General features: G+C 33.0%; 1 protein-coding gene across 1 annotated transcript in view; it reads left to right on the top strand.

The window, feature by feature from the left end:
• The window catches only part of NHSL1 (NHS like 1), a 264,064-nt gene that overhangs the window by 197,728 nt on the left and 43,435 nt on the right, over positions 1–22,901 (top strand). The window contains 1 exon segment of the mRNA XM_074187692.1: positions 20,197–20,321. Within this exon segment, the coding sequence (XP_074043793.1) occupies positions 20,197–20,321 (125 nt within the window).

Raw genomic sequence — 22,901 nt, 5'->3', positions numbered from 1 at the left:
CTTCTAGAATGATGAGTCAGTGGAGATCATGAAATCCAGGACAGCAGCAACTTGATGGGAAATGATGAGGTGAATTCTGTGTGTGCCCTCCTTAAAAGGGAGGTGCTGGAAGGAGTTCCCAGATGTCCACCTCCCCACCCTATCATTGGAACTTTGTTTCAGGAAAAAGCATGGGTCATTTAAAGAATTAGTAAAATGAAAATCTAGCATATATTTGGATCTCTTGGTGGATTTTTAAATTCCCCCTCTTTTAAATGCAAAAAACATATATTTTCTTCTTCGTCGTTACCTTTTTGAAAAAGTTTTCCTGTGATTTCATTGGTATAGGGAATTTCCTATAGAAACATTCTTTCTATAAAGGGTAAAAGGTATAGGCTTAGTGAGTTGACAGGAACAATGAAATTTTAGGGACCTGCCTAGAGTCACATAGTCAGTGTATTCCAGAGATAAAAACTGAACCTGGGTCTTCATGATTGACCGTTTTCCCAAAGAATCTCTCCTATTTTCTTTTCTTAGTGGTTTTACTGCATTAGCCCAAGATTCTTTTAGAAAACAGAGAATATTTCCTTTAGATCATCCTACAAAAATCCAAATGGACATAATTTTAAAGTTTATATAGTTTATTTTCATTCTCATTATATTGATCTAGAATTCCATAGTGAAATTAGAAAGATAGAGGCAATAATTCAATTTGATGACTTCAAAGTCAGACATCTAATTTTTTAACTAGATGCATTTGTTTTTGAACTTCTTTGTTTTCTCCAATAGCCTTATATAGGTCCTTCCATCCTCCTCCCATCCCCTTCACCTTTCTTTTGTTTATTGTCTTCCTCCTTGAGGGCAGGGATTGCAGGGTTTTTGGGGGGGGGGATTTGTACATGGTAGAGACTGCTCTGTGACTCAGTGGAGAGAATACTAGGCCTGGACAAGGAAGACATGAGTTCAAATTTGACCTCAGATACTGTGACCCTGTGCAAGTCACTGAACCTCTGTTTGTCTAAATCCATTGAAGAGGAAATAGCAAAACCACTCCAATGTCTTGGATGGGGCATCTGGGTGGTACAGTGGATAGAGCACTGGCCCTGGAGTCAGCAGGATGACCGAAGTTCAAATCCAGCTCAGTAATAATTACCTAGCTGTGTGACATTGGGCAAGTCACTTAACCTCACTGCCTTGCCAAAAAACCCCAAAACAACAGCAAGAATACTCCATATGGGATCACGAAGTCATTTAAATGACTGAGTAATATTTGTATTCCTTAGTTTCAAGCCCACCACAAGTAGACAATTAATAAATGTTTTTTGACTATTTATTGACCAATGAAATAATATTAACCTGTTGTTTCCCCTCCCTATTCTAACATTAAACTGATGCTTTAGAATAGTACTAGGTTGAAATGGGAAAAATTGAGTTTTATCTTTGAAGAAGAGGAAAAGGAAAACAAACTCTTATTAAGCACTTCCCATGGTCCGGCTTTGGGTGAAGCAGTGTACAAATATTATCTTATTTGAGTTTACCTTTAAAGTAGGAAGTGACTTTTAACTCTAAATCCTTGGGCACATCTGGTATTTATTTTTTAAAAAACCCTATATTATGAACCCTAATTTATGAACTTGATTTTCTAAATCTCACTGAATCTGTCCATTATGAAATAGTGACATGTGTTCTTTATGGTTTAGTTGCATTATTGAGTATTGTACTCTTACCATTACAAGGTAGATAGCAGTTTTGAAGGCTAGTTGGTGGGGTCTCTTTAGCTGTGTGCTGTCTAGTTAACAGCTATACCAAACTCTCCCCCCCCCAAATAGTCTGTTACTTGATTTGTTTTCCTTTTCACTCTCATTCAGGCCTAAAAGCCTGCACATGTCTCCTCTATCCTTAAAAAAAATTCTCACTTGAACTGAACATCCTCACTAGCTGTTTTCTAATATTTCTTTTTTACTTTTGGGCTAAACTCTTTGAGAAAGACATTTATATTCATTGCCTCTACTTCTCTCACTGATTCTAAACCCTCTTCAACTTAATCATTTAACTGAAAATACCTTCTCAGTGATGGCCTTACTTTTGATCTCTTAATTTTCCAATCAGATGGAATAACCTTTCCTCAATTTCCCTCCTTCCTGACTTCTGAAGCCTTTGATGCTATTGATCATCTCTTTTTTGGATATTCTCTCTGTAGGTTGTCATAATACTTTTCTGTCTTGGTTTTCCTACCTATATGATAATTCCTCAATTTCACTTTTTGGATCTTTATTTAGAATATGATCCCTAACTATGGTTATCCCTCAAAACTCTGTCCTAGGTTCTCACCTCTGTCTATCCTAGCTCATTTAGTGATCCCATCAGCTCCCTTGACTTCAGTTATCTCTGTGCAGATGATTCAGAGCTGGTTTTTCTCCTAAGCCTCTGTCTCATTTCACCAGCTGCCTTTTCAAAATCTCAAATTGGATGTTTCATAGGCATTTCAAGTTCAAAACATAAATCATTGCCTTTCTCAACCACTCTCTCTCTCTCTCTTCAGAACTTTGCTTATACTATTGGAGACACTTGTGTCCCCCGTAATCACCCAGGTTTGTAACTTCAGTCTCATATTCAACTCCTCACTCCTATTCATTCCACATATTCAGTCTATTTTTAAATCTTGTCATTTTTTACTTCATAGCATTTTTCATATACATCCCCTTTTCTTCATTCCTATAACTATTACCTAGTATAGGTCCTCGTCACCTCTCAATTGAACTATTTCAGTAGCCTTCTAATTGCTCTTCTGATTTGTGTCTCTGCATTTTAATATATCTTATATCCTCCATTCCCTTGTTAAAGAAATTTCCCCAAAGTTCAGATCTGACCATGTTACCTCTTACTCAATAAGTTTCATCTGATTTTCTCTGTGATAGAATTGAAAAACCTCTATTTGATATTTAAAGCTCTTTATAACCTGAGCCTTTCCAATCTTCTTACACTTTACTACTCTTCACTCACTCTGTAATTCATCTTTATCAACTTATTGTTCCTCATACACAACAATCTATTACACAACTCTGGGCCATTTTACTGACTTTACCTCATACTTGAAATACTCTCCTTCACCTTTGCATCTTAGCTTCCCTGATATCCTCCTCTTTGTAGTAATTCTTCCCCTAACTCTCCTGCTGCTAGTGCCTTCTCTTTAAGGTTACCTTTCATATACTGTACATACATGCATATGTGTACATTCATATATCTAGACATACATTTTCAGGGATATATTTATTTGAATATTATTTTCCTCCATTCACATCAGAATATGCTCTTTCTGAGGTCAAGGGCATGATTTTTGCCTTTTATTCAGGACTTAGCACAATTTCTGGAACATAATAAGTACTTAATAAATAAATAAATACCTGTTGACTAATACTCTATGTTTTCTCAGAAATTTGTTGGAGGGCACAATTTCTTCCATGAATTAATCAGTTCACTTTGAGGTTATTGAGACTAGGAGTTATGAGTCAATATCTAGAGTGAAGTCAGGCTACTGTTTTCTTTTAAATTTTTGAGAGAGAGCCATAATTTTTTGGGGGGGTGTAATGACACAGGGAAAATTGTTTTCTTTCCTTTAATAGCATTTATTCCTCTCCCAGTAAAATTTCTGCAATAGTAATTACCCCATTTGAACAGAAGGAAAACAAGTTGGTAATTCCTCAGTCTTCTAATATTTTATCACCACCTGTTCTTCTCGCCATTAAATTCAAAAAAAGTTCAGAACAAATGAAGATAGAAGCATTTGACATTTCCCATGTGTCATTATTTGATTAATATCTATAATCATTGCTTCATTTTTATGCCACCAAGTGCATTTCTTGTCTGACATATCCAGGCAAGTTGTTAGTGCCTGAGCAAACTTGAAGGAGTGCTCAGGTTATTAAAGGGCAAATGAAAGATGAGTTATGGAAAGATTTAAACATGTGAATGTTTTAATTCTGATTGGTAGGATACAGAACTTATGCAGTTACCAGAAAATAAAGAAAAATTATTGAAATAATTTCTTTGGAAGACTGAACATTTGAAGTTACCTTCAATTGTTTAGTGCTAATTATTTAGAGTTGTTTAACAGATTGTATTTTGATGTAAATAAAAGCTAGGCAGTATGACATAGAGCTTTGAATGTTGGAGTTAAAGTCAGAAAGACTAGAGTTCAAATCCTCACCCTAATATTAGCTGTGGGACCCTCAGCCGGACAGGTAGGTAATATCTCATGGCTTCTTAGGACTTAACTCATAGAGAAGTTGGTGAAGGGAACTTGGGTGAAGGGTGTTCCCCAATGAGAGTTCTTAAGATTGATGACCTTGTCATAGATCTTCCCCTAAAAACAAGTAATGGAAAAAATACACTATAATTTTTAGAACTTATAAAATTGATCATTTAAAAAAACGACCATTTATATTCAAGTGTCCATGATTCCTTTCCTACCCACTAACGCGGTAATGGATGATTCCTAAGAAAAAGCAGCTACTAAGCAAGAGATAAAATAGGTGACACAAAATTTCTGTTTCTCAAATGCTGGAATTAATCATTGTGTTGTGTAATGCATTGCTAGGCAGTCATAAAATTAAATAATTCTAACCCTTGGCGTTATTGGTTTCCAGTCCTAACGTTGCCGCTGTCTATAAGATTCTAAGTCAGTGGAGAAATAGACATTTGTTAAGCAGCTAGTATATCCCTGGGATAGTAGACAAAAGAGAAAAACAAAGCCTCCAGTGTCTTCAAGGAGCCTCTGGTCTACAACAAGCAATACACACAGATAGAAGTAAAAGCAAAATGTATAGCAGTCAGTAAATAAACATTTATTAAACATCTACAATGTGCAGGGCTTAGTGGTAGGTACTGAGGATACCTATGCAAAGACTGAAGCTGTCCCTCAAACGAATGAACTTCTATCTACCCCAGGCAAGGTATTGGGATAGGTAATGAGAAGCTAGTAGCTGAGGGAGATGAGGAGAGGTTCCCAAAAGAAGCTGAGATTCTAAGAGGCAGAGGTGAAGAAGAAAGGCATGTGAGGTCTGGGAGGCCAGCCTATGTCAAGACCCAGAGACCAGACAGAGCTGAAATGTTGTACGGCATGGAAAAGCAAACAGACTATTTGGGTTGGAAGACAGAATGTGAAAGGAGGTAGTAGATTATGCTCCAGGAAAGAAGTTTGATAGCAGATTGTGAAGGGCTTTAAGAGCGAAACACAGGAGTTTAAGTCACTTATCTTCAGTTTCCTCATCAATCTATAGCATATATAGAGTGTGCATTAGATACAATTTGAAGGTTTTTTCAGCTCTAAAATGATGACTGTTTACAGGCTAAGATGCATACTGTTGAGATGGGTAAGTGTGAGTAGAATTGATCACCCATAAGATGTACCTTACTTTTCAATTTTAAAAATAATATTTCAGAAAAATCCAGATTGTTTAGAATAGTACCCTTTGGAAGGTTTAGATAGGAATATTTATTCTAGACTAAAGTTGAAATGATAAAGTGTTGTGATAAAGGGTTGGTTATACTAGAGCTTGAGGAAGGTATTACTATTTTTCAGATTTTTTATTTTATTGAAATTCCTGAAAAAAGGCTGATATCCCTATTTTTTTTTTTAGATTTTTGCAAGGCAATGGGGTTAAGTGGCTTGCCCAAGGCCACACAGCTAGGTAATTATTGTCTGAAGCTGGATTTGAACTCAGGTACTCCTGACTCCAGGGCTGGTGCTCTATCCACTGGACTACCTAGCCACCCCTGATATCCCTATTATCATGATGAAACTTAAGAGTTTAAAAAATGATTCTGAATCAATTCCGGTTATGTCATTATTGAATACTAATGTTTAATTTTTGGAACTCTTAAAAGTTGGATACATCAAGATCAATCTTAAGCTTTTTCTTAGCAGGAATAACCCAAACTCTAAACACTGGCCTGAAATTTAATTGCAGGAAATTTAAAATGATTAAGAGGATTTTTGTCTTTTATATTAAATTAATAGTCAAGATATAAATGTCCATATCATTTTGGATTCAGAAAATATTTGGTAAATGTCTCTGATTAAAAACAAATTTTCATTATAGCATTGAACAGTTTAAAATTGAAAGAGAAATTGGCACAGTAAAGAAATGGTTAACAAGTAAACAATTAACATTTTTGGTACAGTGAAATAATATTCCTTTTTGAGTGAGTCGAGACAGACAAAAGAGGGAAAAGTGATGGTAGTCATTTAAATGAACACATTAGTAACAAAGCACTTTGATTTGTTTGGAACAAAAAGGGTTTTGTGTGTGTCTGTGTGTGTGTGTGTGTGTGTGTGTGTGTGTGTGTGTGTGTGTGTGTGTGTGTGTGTGTGTGTGTGTGTGATTGTAACCAGTCTGCTGTTTCACCAAATTAGTGGGAATTCTTGATATAGTAACTTGAGAGCCTCCGCTATATTTAATTTCATATAGTGTAAAGATGCTTCATTGAATATGCTTTGGATAAGATTTGTTATCAAACTCTATGTAAGCAACGTGTCTGCTGTTTTTTTTTAAGAATCTTTTCAAACTGTTTGGTATTGAGTAACCTTGCTGATACTCCATTACTGCAGAGACTAGGGGCTTTTTAATATGGAGATGTAATGTGATATCTTCCAATTTGACTGCACATTGCTAGGGTGTAAATTGCAACTTACAAGCTGCTAGCTTCCCTCAGGTTAATAAAGGATCCCAGAAACCTCTGTGCCAAAATTTAAACTAGATTTAATTCTCCACATGTTCTTAAGTTAATTTGTTTAAAACTTGGTTCTCTGTATAGCTGAATGAGTTTAGGTCTTCCACATTATCTGATATCAGGTAGAAATACTATGGAATAAAAAAAGAGAACTTCTAGTCAATATACCATTTTGGACATGTTTTAGATTTTGGGGCAGGTGATTGTTTTCACACTAATTTTAAATATTCTCTCTATTATAAGCCACTAAAAATCACAATGCCTTATGAAATGATGTTCATTTTATTATTTTAAAATCAGAGAAAGAAAGGTATTGCCCCTTGAAGATAAGAAAAGAATGATGCTTTATGTTTATGATTATAATGTAGAATCATTAATAACAATAACTCTTACTCTCAAAGAATTTTTAAAATTTACAGATTTTCTTCAACTAGGATCCTGAGTTATGCAACATAAGTATTATTCCCATTTTACAGATGAGGAAACAGGCTGAGAGGGATTAAATATCTTGCACATAGTTATTGAGCCACTTAAACATTAGAGTTACTCACATTTCTCCCACTAGTCTGTCTCTCAATTAGAATTAACACATGGATCAACAGATTTTTTTTTCCTAAATTGACACTCTAGCTGACTATTTCAATTAATACATTTCACACCCTCAGGATACTCCACACTTATCCCATACTCTGCTTAACTTCTTCCTTTGATCATATTGTGAAATTTTGACCTAAAATTTTGATGAGATAATTTTTAGATCTAAATTTAGCTTTCAGCTTGTCATTTGTCCATGTTTTCTGATGACAAAAAAAAATCTCTAATATAAAAGGGCCATACCTTTATCTCCTCACTATCTTTTCCTTACCATACTTTTTCATTGCTCCCTCCCAAGCCCTATACCCAATCTTCATTAGCTAAGGGAGTTTTATCTGGTGATAGTTTTACTAAGACATATATTCTATTTTGAGTACAGAACTATTGAAAATTAACCATGATACAATAAGCTTTATCATTTTCTCTTTGAATTAACTTGAATTGGGTATAAAACAAAAAAAAACCTAGTAGAACATTATAAACAATTCACCTTCTCTGCTGCTGTTATGGTAAATAGTTGTAGAACAATAGTTCTTTTTTTTTTTTTTTTTTAGGTTTTTGCAAAGCAAACGGGTTAAGTGGCTTGCCCAAGGCCACACAGCTAGGTAATTATTAAGTGTCTGAGACCGGATTTGAACCCAGGTACTCCTGACTCCATGACTGGTGCTTTATCCACTACGCCACCTAGCCGCCCCACAATAGTTCTTTATTGCTGCAAATTGTAACTTAAAGGAGCAAAGGGTAGCCTCCCTGTATTATCACAAATATTGAATAATAGTCCTTGGTAGCATATGTAATAACTTTTTTTTTTAACTTAGCTACTCATCTCTTTCTTTGCTCCTAGTAAAAAATTAACCTTTTGTAATATAGTGAGTAAAAACAGACCCAACAGACTTACTGTTATTTGTCATATATAACCTGACATAAGTCTTAATGGAAATAATTGAAGGATATCTTGTGATATGAAGGATATCTTGTGATATTCACCTTACCAATAGAGAGCACATAATGAATAATATACTAGTTTTATTGGCTAAATTCTTCCCACAATGGGTTTCAAAACATCTTTAGTTATATATAGTATTCCTTTTTTTTTGCAAGATAGTGGGGTGGCTTGCCCAAGGCCACACAGCTAGGTAATTATTAAGTGTCTGAGGCTGGATTTGAACCCAGGTACTCCTGACTCCAGGGCCAGTGCTCTATCCACTATGCCACCTTAGCCACCCTATCTGTAGTATTCTTTCAACCTAGCCATTTGCTTGAGAGTGAAGAAGACTAATAATAATAATAGCTGAATCATTTTGTCTACAAATTTCTCAAACATATCTGTGGTTAATTTAGGTTGTCATTTGAAACAATACTATCTGGCAAATCCTGTGTTAAAAATTATTTCACAAGTTATGATTATTTCAACAGAGGTTTATGATAGAAAATTAACTACCCCTATAGGGTTTTACTAAATAATCTGGTAATCATTAAACTCCTTTCCTCACTGTTCAGTATCAGATAATATTTCAGTTTCCTATACTTAGTTTCTAGCCAGGAATTAATTTCATAGAATAATTCTTATTTGTGACCAAAGTGTAACCAAAGTGATCTGAGATTTAGCTTCTTATTTTTTCATAAAAGTCATCATTTATAGGACTTATTTCTTTGCTTTCCTCATTAGTCACCCCTTCCACATCTAATTCATGCTATAAACCAAGCTTAATTTTATAATTTGGTCATACTGAAAAGTTGGGTTATAAGTTGCCCAGTATAAAAAATTTTCATTTCAGAGAGGTGGCACAAAAATGTTAATCAGAAACTAATAATTTAATCCCATAGAATTATTGAGTCAAAGAACAAATTACAAAAAGAAAAATAGATAATTTGGTCTCAATGGATACGGTATTGGACCTGAAGTCAGAAACAACTGAGTTAAACCTGAGTTACCCTGTGTAAATCGCTTAACTTTTGTTCACCTTGTATTCTTCATCTATAAATGCAAAAGTAACTATCAGGGTTGTTGTAAAGATGAAATGAGATAATACTTGTAAAGATCTTTGTAAAACTTAAAGAACTGTATATTTGTTAGCTACTACTATTATTATTATTATGACAGTAAATTAAAAATTTTGGAATAAAGCTGAATCAGTCCTTAGGGGAAATTTTATATATTTAAACACTTTCATGAACAAAAGAAAAAGAACAAAGCAATGAATTGAAAAATCTAATAAAAATAACTAGAAGTCCAGCAATTAAAATATCAAAATACAGAAGGTAGAAATTCTAAATATCAAAGATGTTATTAACAAAATTAGTCAATCAAACTAGAAATTGTAAAAATAATAAAATAAATAAACCATTAGTTAAGTCTACTTTTTAAAAAAGGAGAGGTGCCACACCATAATCTTGTATGAATAGATATAGACTGTTTAGCAAATTGACATGTAACAAGTAGTTCTAGACTTGGAGATAACTGCCTAGTCAGTAAGCACTGAGTAAATAACACCAGTAGGGAATATATGGTAATATAATTAAGTAAACATTCTTTTTTTCCAAAAAAAAAAAGGAATGTGTTCAATACAAATTCTAAAGGCATAGCTTTAAAGACTCATATGGTGCTTGACTTGCATAAGAGCAAAGGAAACTGTATTAAGGAGAGAAGAGAGATTTGGCCAGAGAATCCTGCATGAATATTGCCAAAAAGTTTGACAGAACACTGCACAGGGAAGCCCTTGGCAGTTACCTAGCTGGAGAAACACTAGGGGAAACAGATTACATCCAGGACCCTAGCTGAAGAATCCCCATGCAAAAGAGAAAATCAGAGATAAGTAAAGTCAATAAGCATTTATTAAGCATTTACCATTTTCCTATCTAAACACTGGGAATAGATATAAAGAAAGGCAAAAAAAATCCCTATTCTCAAGAAAGTCACAGTCTAATTGCATAGACTACATGCAAACAACTGTGTGCAAACAATACATATATAGGGTAAATTTGTGATAATAATAAATAGAAGACCCTACCTCAGAGTCCTAACCCAAGACTATGAAGCAACTGTGCACTGTGAATGCAGATACACTAAGAGAAGTGACTAAGTGATAGTAACTCAAGAAAGTGATGTAAGAACCAAACAGTATGTAACCACCGCATCCAATACTGAAGTGTCTGGCCCTGATACAAAGTCCTAAAACAGAATTGAGTCTGGAGCTCTAAACAGAAGTACATACCTAACACTAAAGAAATATAATGAGGCAAATATTGCTCAAGAAAAAAACCCAGAGAAAGGGAATAACTTCAAAGTAACTATAAAAACAGTCTTGAAGTAGAAAATAACTACATGGGTAAAATAAATTAAGCAAGATTTTAAAAATATAAGTGAAATGAGAGTTTTGGAGGAAAGAATTGGGAAGAAAAGAGAAACCTTAGAACAGAAGACAGAAAACCATGTATTTCATGAATGTCATGAAAATTATAATGACTTAAACAGAATTAATGATTTCCTGAGATAATGTAAATCTTATAAGAACACTAAAAGAATTAAAAAAATAGTAGAAAATATGAGATATCACTTATCAAAAAATCAGCTGACCTGGAAAATTGGCCAAGAGGAAATATTAAGAATTATCACATTGGTGAGCAAGCTGAGCATAACCAGAAAAACAATGTACACTCTAACAGCAACATGGGGGTGTTGATCAATCTTAAAGGACTTGCTCATCCTATCAGTGCAACAATCAGGCACAATTTTGGGATATCTGCAATGAAGAATACCATCTGTATCCAGAGAAAGAATTGTGGAGTTTGAACAAAGACCAAAGACTATTACCTTTAATTTAAAAAAAAAACATTATCTTATGCAATTTTTCTGTATATTATACTTTGTTTTTTTCCTTAAGGATATGATTTCTCTCTCATCACATTCAACTTAGACCAATGTATACCATGGAAACAATGTAAAGACTAACAGACTGCCTTCTGTGGGGGGTGAGGGGAGGGAAGCAAGATTAAGGGGAAAATTGTAAAATTCATAATAAATAAAATATTTCTTATCATCAGATACCAATCTTGCCACTCCCTTCTCCAATTCATATTTCAGAGTAGTTAATCAAAACTACTCTTTATCTATTAACCTAGTGGGGAAAGTAAAAATAGAAAAAAATATGCCAGTTACTTTCTGAAAGAAATCCCAAAGTGAAAACTCTCAGAAATGTTTTTTCTTCTCTTTTTTTAACAAGGTAATGAGACTAAGTGACTTGACCCAAGGTCACACAGTAAGATAATTATTAAGTGTCTAAGGCCAAATTTGAATTCAAGTCCTTACAACTCCAGGGTGCTATTAATGTCCCTGAAATTTTTTTTAAATTATGCAAGCAGTCACAATCAATATATACCTGTAATCCCAGCTAGTAGGAAGTCTGAGGCTAGCGAATCTCTTAAACTTGCGAGTTCTGAGCTATAGTGGATTTCTAGTATATTCACACTAATTTCTGAGTCATTTTGGTGAGTAGTTTTTAGGAAAAGAGGGAAGGGAGAAACCAAATTGTCCAAGGAGGAGTGAACCAATCCTGATCCGAAATGTAGAAGAACAAAGTACCTGTGCCAATAAGACCTATGAATTTACCCTACATTTCCAGCCAGGATGAGATAGGGAACACAATCTTTTCAAATTTTTAAAGAAATTTAAAAAAACAAAGAAATCAGAATCACACAAGGCCTGGCAGCTACTACATGCAAGGCTTACAAAATAAGAATAACACAATGCTGAGTATAATTTTATGGGAATAAGTTGGGAGAAATTGGCTGTTAATGGAAAAATAAATATTTAGGCATACCTGAAGACTATACTGGAACTGAGTAGAAATTGAAATGTACGGCAGTAGTAGAGAGAAACCCAGAAAGATAAATATATTTGAACAACTGGAAATAGACTAAATGATGAAAAAGTGATCATGTCATATAAATATATATATATATATATATATTTATATAAAAGGGGGAAAGAAAACAAATGTCCCCACAGAATAATGAAGATGTAAAAGATAACATAGGGAATGAAGACACAGGAATTGAAGATAACAGTGTTTTGTTCTAAGAATCTTTTAATGAAAGGAAGGTAGAAAGGAATATGGTAGGGAAGAAAGGGGAGAGATTTATTAACAAAATAGAAGGAATGTGGGGAGCAAAGCATAAATCTCACCCATTTGAACCAGACCAAGGAAAATTGAACACATATGCTCACATAGATTTAGTTGGAATAATGCATTAAACTGAACAGGGAAACTCATTATATAGGAAAAGGGAAAAAAGGGATTTTAAGAAGGAGGGAAAGGCCAGGAGAAAGTAAAAGTATCAAGCACAAATGAATTTTGGAAAGTTTGACCTTAAAGGAAGGATTAAAAAGAAAGTGAAATAACAATTGATTTGGTTCAGGTTAGGGGGATAAGAGAATGGACAAAAGAGTGAACTCAGTGGCTAGTTTTTATATAGGACCATCTCCAGTCATCCAGATTCATATCTTGCCACTGACTCCAGATGGCTCCAAAAGAGAAAAATGTACTGATGACTTAGTACAGCAGCCCCTCACTCAAATCCAGTTCACTTGCTTGTCCTGGCATCACCTCCCTTGAAATCCTGGTCTTCTTCAAGAACAGAGAAAAAAAGATCATCATAATTTATATATATTTTTAATATTTGCAAAGTAAACAATATATATATATATATGTGAATTTGCATGCATTGTGTTTACATATACCATCTCTTTTCATCCTCACAAAAATCCTAAAGGGTATGTGTTGTTATTGTTCCCCTTTTATAGGTGAGGAAACTTAGGCTGTGAGAGATTAATCAAATCATGCAGGATAATACAGCAAAATGAATGTCTGAAGTGGTATTTTGACTTGCATCTTCCTGTTTTCCAAATCTAGCATAAGCTAGATAATAAGCCACCTAACTACCTGTCTTCAACTATAGATGACTGATTTTGATGACATTCCTTTTCTTTCACCACCATTTTCTATGTAAAGATGGAGTAGGAAACAAAGAAAGGGAAAAGTGTAAGATGGAAGGAAGTTCACATTTAGCAGTCATAACTGGTGAAGGTGAATGGGATTAACTCACCTATAAAGAGGAAGACAGCAAAGTGAATTAAAAAGCAGAAGTCAACAACATATTGTTCAGAAGAGACATATTTGAAACATAAAGAGAGGTAAATTAAGGTGCTGGACTAAAATATATTATGCTTAAAGCTAACTCAAAAAAGAGAATATATCATTCACGACCTGAAAATAAGGCAACAGTAAAAACAGACATGATTAAAAGTTAAATAGGGAGATTACATTATGTTTAAAGGCAAAATAAATATTGAAATGTCAATAATATTTAATAACTGATGTGTTTTAAACATTTTAAAGTACTTTACACATATCATTTTATTCTCAGTTATCCTCACAAAGTTACTGAGAGAAAAATTAATTGAATTATACAGAACAATAAAGCAAAATATTAATAGTTAGGAACTTCAAAATCTCTCAGACAGATTAATTTAACAGAAAGTTTAATGAGAAAGAAGCTATAATCACTTGAATAGAACTTTAGAAAAGTTATCTGTCAGATCTCTGTAATTTATCAAAAGGGAATTGAAAAGTGAACATATATTTCTCATCTTTTACTAACCTTTATAAAAGTGAAATCTCACAAACACAGAAAAGCAGAAAGACTTGACATATCCTTTTACTTTCCACAAGTTAATAAAATTATACTCAATGAAAAAGGACCTTTGAAGAAAGACTTAAATGTAAATGGGGTCTAAATAATCCTAAAGAATTGGAGGGTCAAATAACAAATCATAGTAACAATAGATAATTTTATCAGATAAAATATAGATAATGACAAAATATATCCACACTTAGGATACAGTCAAAGTAGTTATGAGGAGAAAATTTTGATCTCTGAACACTTTGATCAACAATAGTAATAATGTAACAAATGGTCAGTGAATTGGGAATGCCATTAAAATAACTAGCGAAACAATACACTTCCATCTAAGCATCAACATAGAAATTCTGAAAGTCATTGAAAAGTTTTACAGTATTTAAAGAAAGTCATTGACTCATTAAACTAGGATTTTAAAAAAAGATAAAATGGAGGCAGCTAGGTGGTGCAGTAGATAGAGCACCAACCTTGGAGTCAGGAAGACCTGAGTTCAAATGCAGCCTCAGACACTTAATTACATAACTGTGTGATCTTGGGTATTCACTTACCCCCATTACTTTGCAAAAACTAAAAAGATAAAATGTTAATTTGACTTTAAAAAGAGAAACCCAGGTTACCAATATCTCAAAAAGAATTTTTAACAAATGAAAAAGAAATTTTAAAAAATATTAGAAAGTATTTTGCTCAAGAATATGCTTAAAAACTGAAAAAAATTGAAAAAATGGTGAGACCTCAAATTTTAAAAACCATACAGAGGAATTTATATGTGGAATAGAGGAAATCATTACAATACTTGATCTTCCCCAGCAAGTTGTTCCCTATATATTTATCATAATCATGTGAAATTTTTTGGGGCGGCTAGGTGGCGCAGTGGATAGAGCACTTGCCCTGGAGTCAGGAATACCTGGGTTCAAATCCAGCCTCAGACAATTTAATAATTACCTAGCTGTGTGGCCTTGGGCAAACCACTTAACCCCATTTGCCTTGCAAAAACTTAAAAAAAAAAAAGAAATTTCTTGTAAGATACATTGGAACTATTAGAACGTGATACTATGGGAAAAAAATGTCTGGAATCAGGAACTTGATTTCAGATGTCACTTGGTAGTATCTGTGTGGTCTTGTACAAAACATAACCTATTTGGCCTTACATTTTTCTAATCAGCAAAATGAAGGAATAGTAGTAGATCATCTCTGAAGTTGTCCCAGCTCCAGATCTATGATCCTATGATCTAAGGAGGCAATAGATGTTTGTTGCCATCTGGAGAATGTCCAGCAAAGAATAATATATGAGGCTCTATAGATTTGCTGATGAAATTGTTAAATTTCTTCAAGCCTTAAAGAGTTTCCTGGATACCATCCATAACCACTCAAATGAGCTTAGCCTAAATATTCACTGAGGAAAAACCAATGGATAATAATTACTATTGATAAATTGTTTTGTTGATCAATTAATAGATCTTGTCCATGAATGTCTTTGTCTCTCAAATCATTGCAAATAATGATCTAGGCCCAGAAAGGAAAAGCAGTAGGTGAGTTGTCTTCATTGACCCTAAGTTTATCCTTGGAATAAAGAATCATTTAAAAAAATAATTGATCAGTAAGCACTTATTATGTGATGGACATAAAAGTTAAGCATTAAAAAGACAAAGGTAAAACTAGTTCCTGTCTTCAAATAAGTGGTATTCTAATGAGGAAGACAACATTTAAACAATTGAGTACATAAATAATTTTTACAGAGTTGATGAAATCTGGGCTCTCCTGGTCCTACCTTAGTTGCTTCTTGGCTTCTTACTAAACTTTTCCCAGTTGATTGCTGCTCAGATAATACAAATAAAAACTAATAAATTAAAATCAATGTAACCCCCTGGGTGGTTGGGATACCACATCATACATTTTAGTGCCAAATTTGAATAATGTTTTGGTTACTCTTAGTTCTCAAATTCATATTACTAAGATTATAAAATCATAGATTTAAGAGTTGGAAGGGGTCACCTGGTCAGCTGTTAATCTAAGAAAACTAGGTCCAAAGAATAACAAGACTTACAAGCCATAAGCAGTAGTCATTTGAACCCAGATCCTGGGTTGATTTTGATTCCACCACTCTTTTCCTCTTTATCACACTTGATCTTCCCATTTCTCCTTAGTTTTGGAAATTAAAAAGCCAACTATGAATATCAATTCAAACAGTCAAACTTTGTTATTATTTCTTTCCAAATTAATAAATGTCTAAGTTTAAAGTATCATACTATTATTTTAATCCCTCTTTTGTAAGTCATTAGAGTTTAATGTATATTTATTTTCATTTTCCCTTTGAGATTTTGTGAAAAAAACTAGGGTTGGCATCTTTCAAATTATCACCTTTCTCTATGCCTTTTCTTTATTTTATATAATGGTATCAGTAATCAAAGGATTTTTGTTTTATTCAGTCATTTTGTCTTATTTTACAAAGATCTTTTGTTTGACATACCAACAAAGGGAAAGTAATTTTCAGGTTTCTTATAAAGGTAAGAATTTTAAGCAATTTTTTTTAATTTTGCCTTTTTATATTGATATGCTTCAAAGAAGCAGTGATGCCATTAATGTATGTCTTCCCTCTACCAACTCAGATCAGAAATTCTCAGTAATAAATCTTCCAGTGATGAGTCTCTTCACCATACTCAGATGTCAGATATTGTGCATGGTTTAGTCCATATAAAACTTTGCCAGCTTCAAAGAGGTTCTCAGAGCTATTTCTCCTCTAATATAGCCTTGAAAACCTAGATCATCTCCTAATACAAAATAATAAAGCTAGGCCTTTAATGATAGATTAATTGGATAATTTAAATTCATTTATTGAGGTGATGATTAGTTCTTAATGGTCTCAACATCTAAATTTATTGGAAGACAATTATATGGGCTTAAATAAGTCTTTAGCTTTTATAGTTTTGCAGGAGAGTATATTTTAAATATGTATATATGCATGTACTACATTACATATTACTATCTGGTTACTTTAAAGACAAAGGGAAATAGAAATGAAAAATAATGAGTCATAGGAATGAACTATTAGTAAGAAAATCTAGCAGTGTTCTTTCTTATAGTGATCTAATGAAATCATCAATAAAAATATTTAATTCATATTATTGTCAGACTAGAGATTTGTTACTATATTAATCATGCTGTGAAAAAAGAATTAGAACTATAGGGAGAAAGAAAACCATGAAAGGGAAAGAAGCAACATAAAAGTTGTTTTAAAAAGTGAACATAGTATGCTTTGCTCTGAATTCATACTCCATAGTTTTTTCTCTGGATGTGAGCATTTCTCCTAACAGTTCTTTTTTTTTAGGTTTTTACAAGGCAAATGGGGTTAAGTGGCTTGCCCAAGGCCACACAGCTAGGTAATTATTAAGTGTCTGAGACCGGATTTGAACCCAGGTACTCCTGACTCCAAGGCCGGTGCTTTATCCACTACGCCACCTAGCCACTCTCCCCTAACAGTTCTTTTATGATTATCCTTATCACTGAACTATTAGGAGTAGCTACATCCATCATAATTGATCATCTCACAATGTTGCTGTTAATATATACAAGGAAGGATAAGCAAAAGAATGGAAAAAATGTTATATAGTTAAATTCAACCAAGATCTTACAAAATTAATTAAGATTTCAAAAGAATGGAACTTTCCCCTCTCAAAATACTACTTCCTTTGAAATAAAGAGATTAATTAGACTGTATTTATTAAAAATCATAACTCTAGAATTAGAAAGGGCCTCAGAAGCCATCTATTTCAACTGTCTCATTTTACAATTGAAGAAAGCAACTCCACAGAACATGAGGGCATTCCCACATCATTTGGATTTTAGATGTGGAATTTTCTCTTCTTTCCATTTTTTTACATTTACAAAATATAATTTACATTGCTTTTTTACATTTATTGGGGGCCTTGAATTCCTATACTTAATGGATTCCCAAGCTTTGCTTGTATCCTCTTTCCTGTTTTATTTTGGATTTATGGTTTCTTTAGGAGTTAGGTTTTAGGATTTAATTACTCTATGGTCTGCTCTTAACTATTTTAACTACTAAGTTACCATTATCTGACCTGGAGATTTGTAAGTTTGAAGTCTTATGGGTTTTTTTTTTTTAAGATCAGGAATGAATTTTATTTTAAAAAAAGGTTCAAGAAATTTAAAGATAATTCATGACTGTATTATTAAAGGGATGTTAGAGCACATTATCCATTCTGGCAGAAAGCAAGGAGACCTGCTCTTTCCTGTAAAATTGTCTTTGCCATTGTCAGAAACAGGTTCTCGTGCTAGATGGACCGATTATGCCTCCTTTTATGCACTTAATATAAAAAATAGTGTAAAATGTGGTTATAAACCAACATGTGTTGCATAGATCTCTTGAAAAATGAAGATTGGAAGAGGAAAGAAAAATATCTTGTGTTGTATTATAGGAAAAGTAGTTAGGGAAAGTTTAGAAATAGTTAAAATTTAAATAGTGAATAATAACTAACAAAACCTCAGAACTGGTTGTTTTCCTAAAATCTCATTTGCACATTCATTATAGGGGAAAAAACCCTCTCTATTATCTGGAAGGTTTATTTAGTTATATGTCAGTGTGAAAAAATTAGGAAGCAGGATTTGTAGTTTATGAAAATTTTTAATTTTAATATACTAAGATTAATTTTATTATTAGATATACCCTCATGGTATGATGGGAAAAAATGAACTTGGTCTCACACAGATTGCTTACAGATTTCAGAACCAGGACTTTAAATGGGCATAATAACTGAAAATCCAGTATTCTCTCTACTTTGCCATTATGCCTCTTATCAAAGAGTGTGTATTAAAAGTTTGCATACTTTCAACATAGACTGTACCCTGTTGAATTTGTTTTGTCTAGTTGTGACTCTTGATTGGTTTAATACTTGAAAAGTGGCTTTGTTCATTCACAATGATTTTGGATTATTTACTTATGTCACATCTAGCAGACAATACACTTAGTTTTTAATGAACAAAGGCATGTTTTTACAAACAAAGAGAACTGTTGAAACTGACAGAAGGAAATTTTCCTAGAATTACCAAGACTTGGAACATGATATATGGCTGTGTAATGTGATGAGTTTACAAGATTTCAAAAATCTGATAAGTTAAAGAATTGGTTAGCTGCCATAAAGCTATACTACTATTTAATCTTGAACTCGAGCATTATATTTCATCTGAAACATTATGATTTAAAACAGGCATTGTGATATAGAAACTTATGCTGCATAAAGGACTCACTGTTTTGTAGCTCATTTTTATTATAAAGTTGTAGTTTGTAAGTAAATAGAAAGCCACTTTTTAACACGTTAAACCACAATTTTTAAAGAATTTGACTTGTTAGGATCTTTTAATATTTAAAATTTTTTTAAAATAAAACTTCTGGAGGTTATTACAACATTAGGACCCTCATTCAGGAAAGAAATTTATAACATATGGCAGTTATTACAGCCAAATCACCTCTCCCTCATTTATATTCTTAAAATATGTGTTAACATGAATAATAGAAAAAAAGATATCAAAGTTCCTAAAAGGGGCAGCTAGGTGGCCCAGTGAATAGAGCACTAGCCCCTAGAATCAGGAGGACCTGAGTTCAAGCCTGGTCTCAGACACTAATACTTAGCTTTGTCATCTCTGGCAAGTCATTTAAACCCATTGGCAAATCATTTAAACCCATTGCCATGCAAAAATAAAAAAAAACCAATAAAAATTCCTAAAAACTCAACTAATGTTATTCCCCCAACCCGAATCTCATAACATCATACCTCTTACTCTATTCCCAGATTCATGGAAATCATAAGCAGCAAGTGGATTCCTATAACATCCCGAGTAATTTCCCATTCCTATCTTTAATGGAACCAACAGAAGTGCTTTTACAGTTTTCACTCTATGCAAATTGAATATGCATGGAGTATCAAAATTATCTTTGGAGTTTATATGATATAAAGTTAATTGAAAAAAGAAGGAACTGGAGAATTGCTTAAAGTTTTATATAGAATTTTGGATTTATTATATGTTCTTTGTTTTCAAATAAAAGTTGAAAATGATATTAATATATCTTATTTGGCTTTTAAAATTGTGATTTGCAAAATGCAAATAGAATATGAATAAACAAAAAGACACTTTTTAAAATTTTCTCTTTCTTCTTGTTCACTCTGTCTGATACAGAATGTGATAAACTAAGGAGAGATGGTTATCGAAGCTCTCAGTACTACTCTCAGGGACCAACTTTCTCTAAATCCAACTCGGCATGTGACCCTTTTAAAGATGAAGATGAAGAAAGTGATCAGAAGGTAAAGTTTACAAATCAAATGAATATTTAAAGAATATTACTTAATCTTAAAATGTACTGGTACACTTGAAACCATTTCTGAAACAATGTAACATAGTGAAAAGAGGCCTGAATTTTCAAATAAGACAACATGAGTTCAAATCCTCACTCTGTTAGCTCGTAAGTCTGATCTAAGCAAATTATTTCCCTTTATTTTCTTGCTTGTAAAATAATGATTATCTGATATCCTTTGTAACTTTAAATCTTGTTTTACTAAATAGTCCATGTTCTTTTTAGTGATAAAGAATAAAAAAAGACTAAATATGGCATAGACTAACAGTGTAGTCTAATGCTGTTTTAAGTTTAGGGTTTGCTTTCTTTGTAGTTTCCATTCTTTGATGATACCCTGGGGTTAATCATATTTATCTATAAGGTAAATAAAAATGAATTTATTTTTAAGGATAGAATGAAGATAAAAGTATGAAGGTTTGTGGGAATATTCCCTTATTCAAAGTGTTTTATATTAAAGTAGTATAGAATAATTCACTAATCACACAAACAAAAGTTTGATTATTTTTCTGTGATTTTGGTCACGTTTTAGAATCAGCTTTAGTCTTTAAGGTGTCTATGACCAAAATGATTTTGCTATAGACATAAATATAAAGGTATTTTAACATCTATTATGTCATAAAAGTAAAGTTCTTACATTCAAATAATTAAAATCAGAGTTAAATATGCTTATTAGTAACTTTTTTTGTACATTTTTGAATACTATTGTCAAATGTCCAGTTTTTCTAAGAAAAACTTTGTTGATGCTTCACTTTCCCTGAAGGATTTTCTTCGCTTTTGATATTTTGTAAATGGATTGGATATAAAAATAACCAATAGTTTTAGTTGGGCTGTATAATATATTAAGACTTCATATTTTACAACCTAGTACAGATATTGAGGGAAATATAATTATTTAATTGTAGATTATTTAATTGTAGACAAAAATTGTGTTTACCTCTAGCAGGACTGGAAAACTGGAATTTAGTATTGTTGGTTTCCACCCCAAATCAATGGCCCACTTCATACTGATGGCACTTTTTTGTAGAGAATTACCTATATTTTACAAATAAACTCAGTCTCATGGTAAAGAGGAACATAATTTCAAAAGTTTAGGATAATATACATTCACTAATAGGATCAGGCTAGTGGATTTACTTGTTACAAAGGTCCTGTTAAGAAGTCAACAACATTTATTACGAGCAAGGCAGTAAGTTGTATTCTGGTCCCTGAGAGTAGAACCAAGAGCTTCAATAACCATCTCTCCTTAGTTTATCACATTCTGTATCAAGCAGAGTGAACAAGAAGAAAGAGAAAAAAAATTTAAGTATCTTTTTGTTTATTCCTTTATACTTATTCAAATTTGTTTATTCATATTCTACTTATATGCAAATATAAGATATATATGCAAACATAAATACATGCAAATATAAGAAAAAAACCTATCCCTCAAGGATCTTATATTCTATGTAGGGAAGACAATACAGGAAAAGGAGCTGAAAGCTGGGGGATGATGGAAAAGGGAACTTGGTGACAAAGTTCAGATAGTCAAAAGTGGAAGTAAGAGAAGACCAAGAGGTGGCCAGTCTCAACTTCTGAAAATGGAAGTTCCGGGAGGAGTGCAGCAATGGAAGGTCATTAGTTAGCTTTTCTCTATTGTACGACTGCAATTAGATCCCTTAACCCCAAATTCCTCACTCTTAATTGTGAAACTGGTAGATGGAAACATGCAAATTTATTACCAATAGAGGAACAACAAAGTCTGCAGTGAATAATGATATTATTATCTTTATGTATCAAAACCATGATATCATATATTCATATCACTGTTGATCCAAGATATTTCTGTATTAATCATTGTTCCATAGGGCAATAGGGCTTCCTTCATGATAAAGTGAAAAGAATAGTTGGAATAGGAATCAAAAGAACCGAATTCTAAGCTCAAACTTTTTCCTCTAACTAGCTCAGTGACTTTGAATAGATTGCTTAATTTCCCTAGAGCTTCAGTTTCTTTATCTGTTAAAAAATGAGGATTTTAATATAGATAGAAGAAAGATCACTAGATTTAGAATGAAAAATCCTCAGTTCTAATCTAGTTTTTACTCTTACTGAGTATGTGACTGGACTAACCACTACTACACTCTGGACTTTAATAACTTTTCAAAGAGATTAGAGCTAGATAATTTCTTAGCCTAGATTTAGAGTTGGAAGTCAACTCAGAATCCTTCTAGCCCAACTACAAATTTTTACAGATGAGTAAACTGAGACCCAGAAAATTTAGGAGATCTATCCAGTGTTGAGACAGAAGTAAAGTAAGAGAGAGAAATAAAATTTCAATCTAACTCCTCTGATTCCAGTGTTCCTTCCATTGTATCTGAATTCCCTTTTGGCTCAAACTTCTATAATTTGATTAGATGATCAAAAAAGTGCTCTTGGAAAGAGTGTTCTGAAGCAAAACTGCTTCTTTTCTTCTCATTCCAGAGCCTATTACTCAGTAGCTAGTCATGCCACTGAAGTCTTTAAGGGTTTCTAAGTTACCTTCATGATATGTTTG

Source organism: Macrotis lagotis, chromosome 5 (assembly GCF_037893015.1).
Source record: "Macrotis lagotis isolate mMagLag1 chromosome 5, bilby.v1.9.chrom.fasta, whole genome shotgun sequence".
NCBI classification, from domain to species: domain Eukaryota; kingdom Metazoa; phylum Chordata; class Mammalia; order Peramelemorphia; family Peramelidae; genus Macrotis; species Macrotis lagotis.
This window is presented reverse-complemented; position numbering and strand designations above follow the sequence as displayed.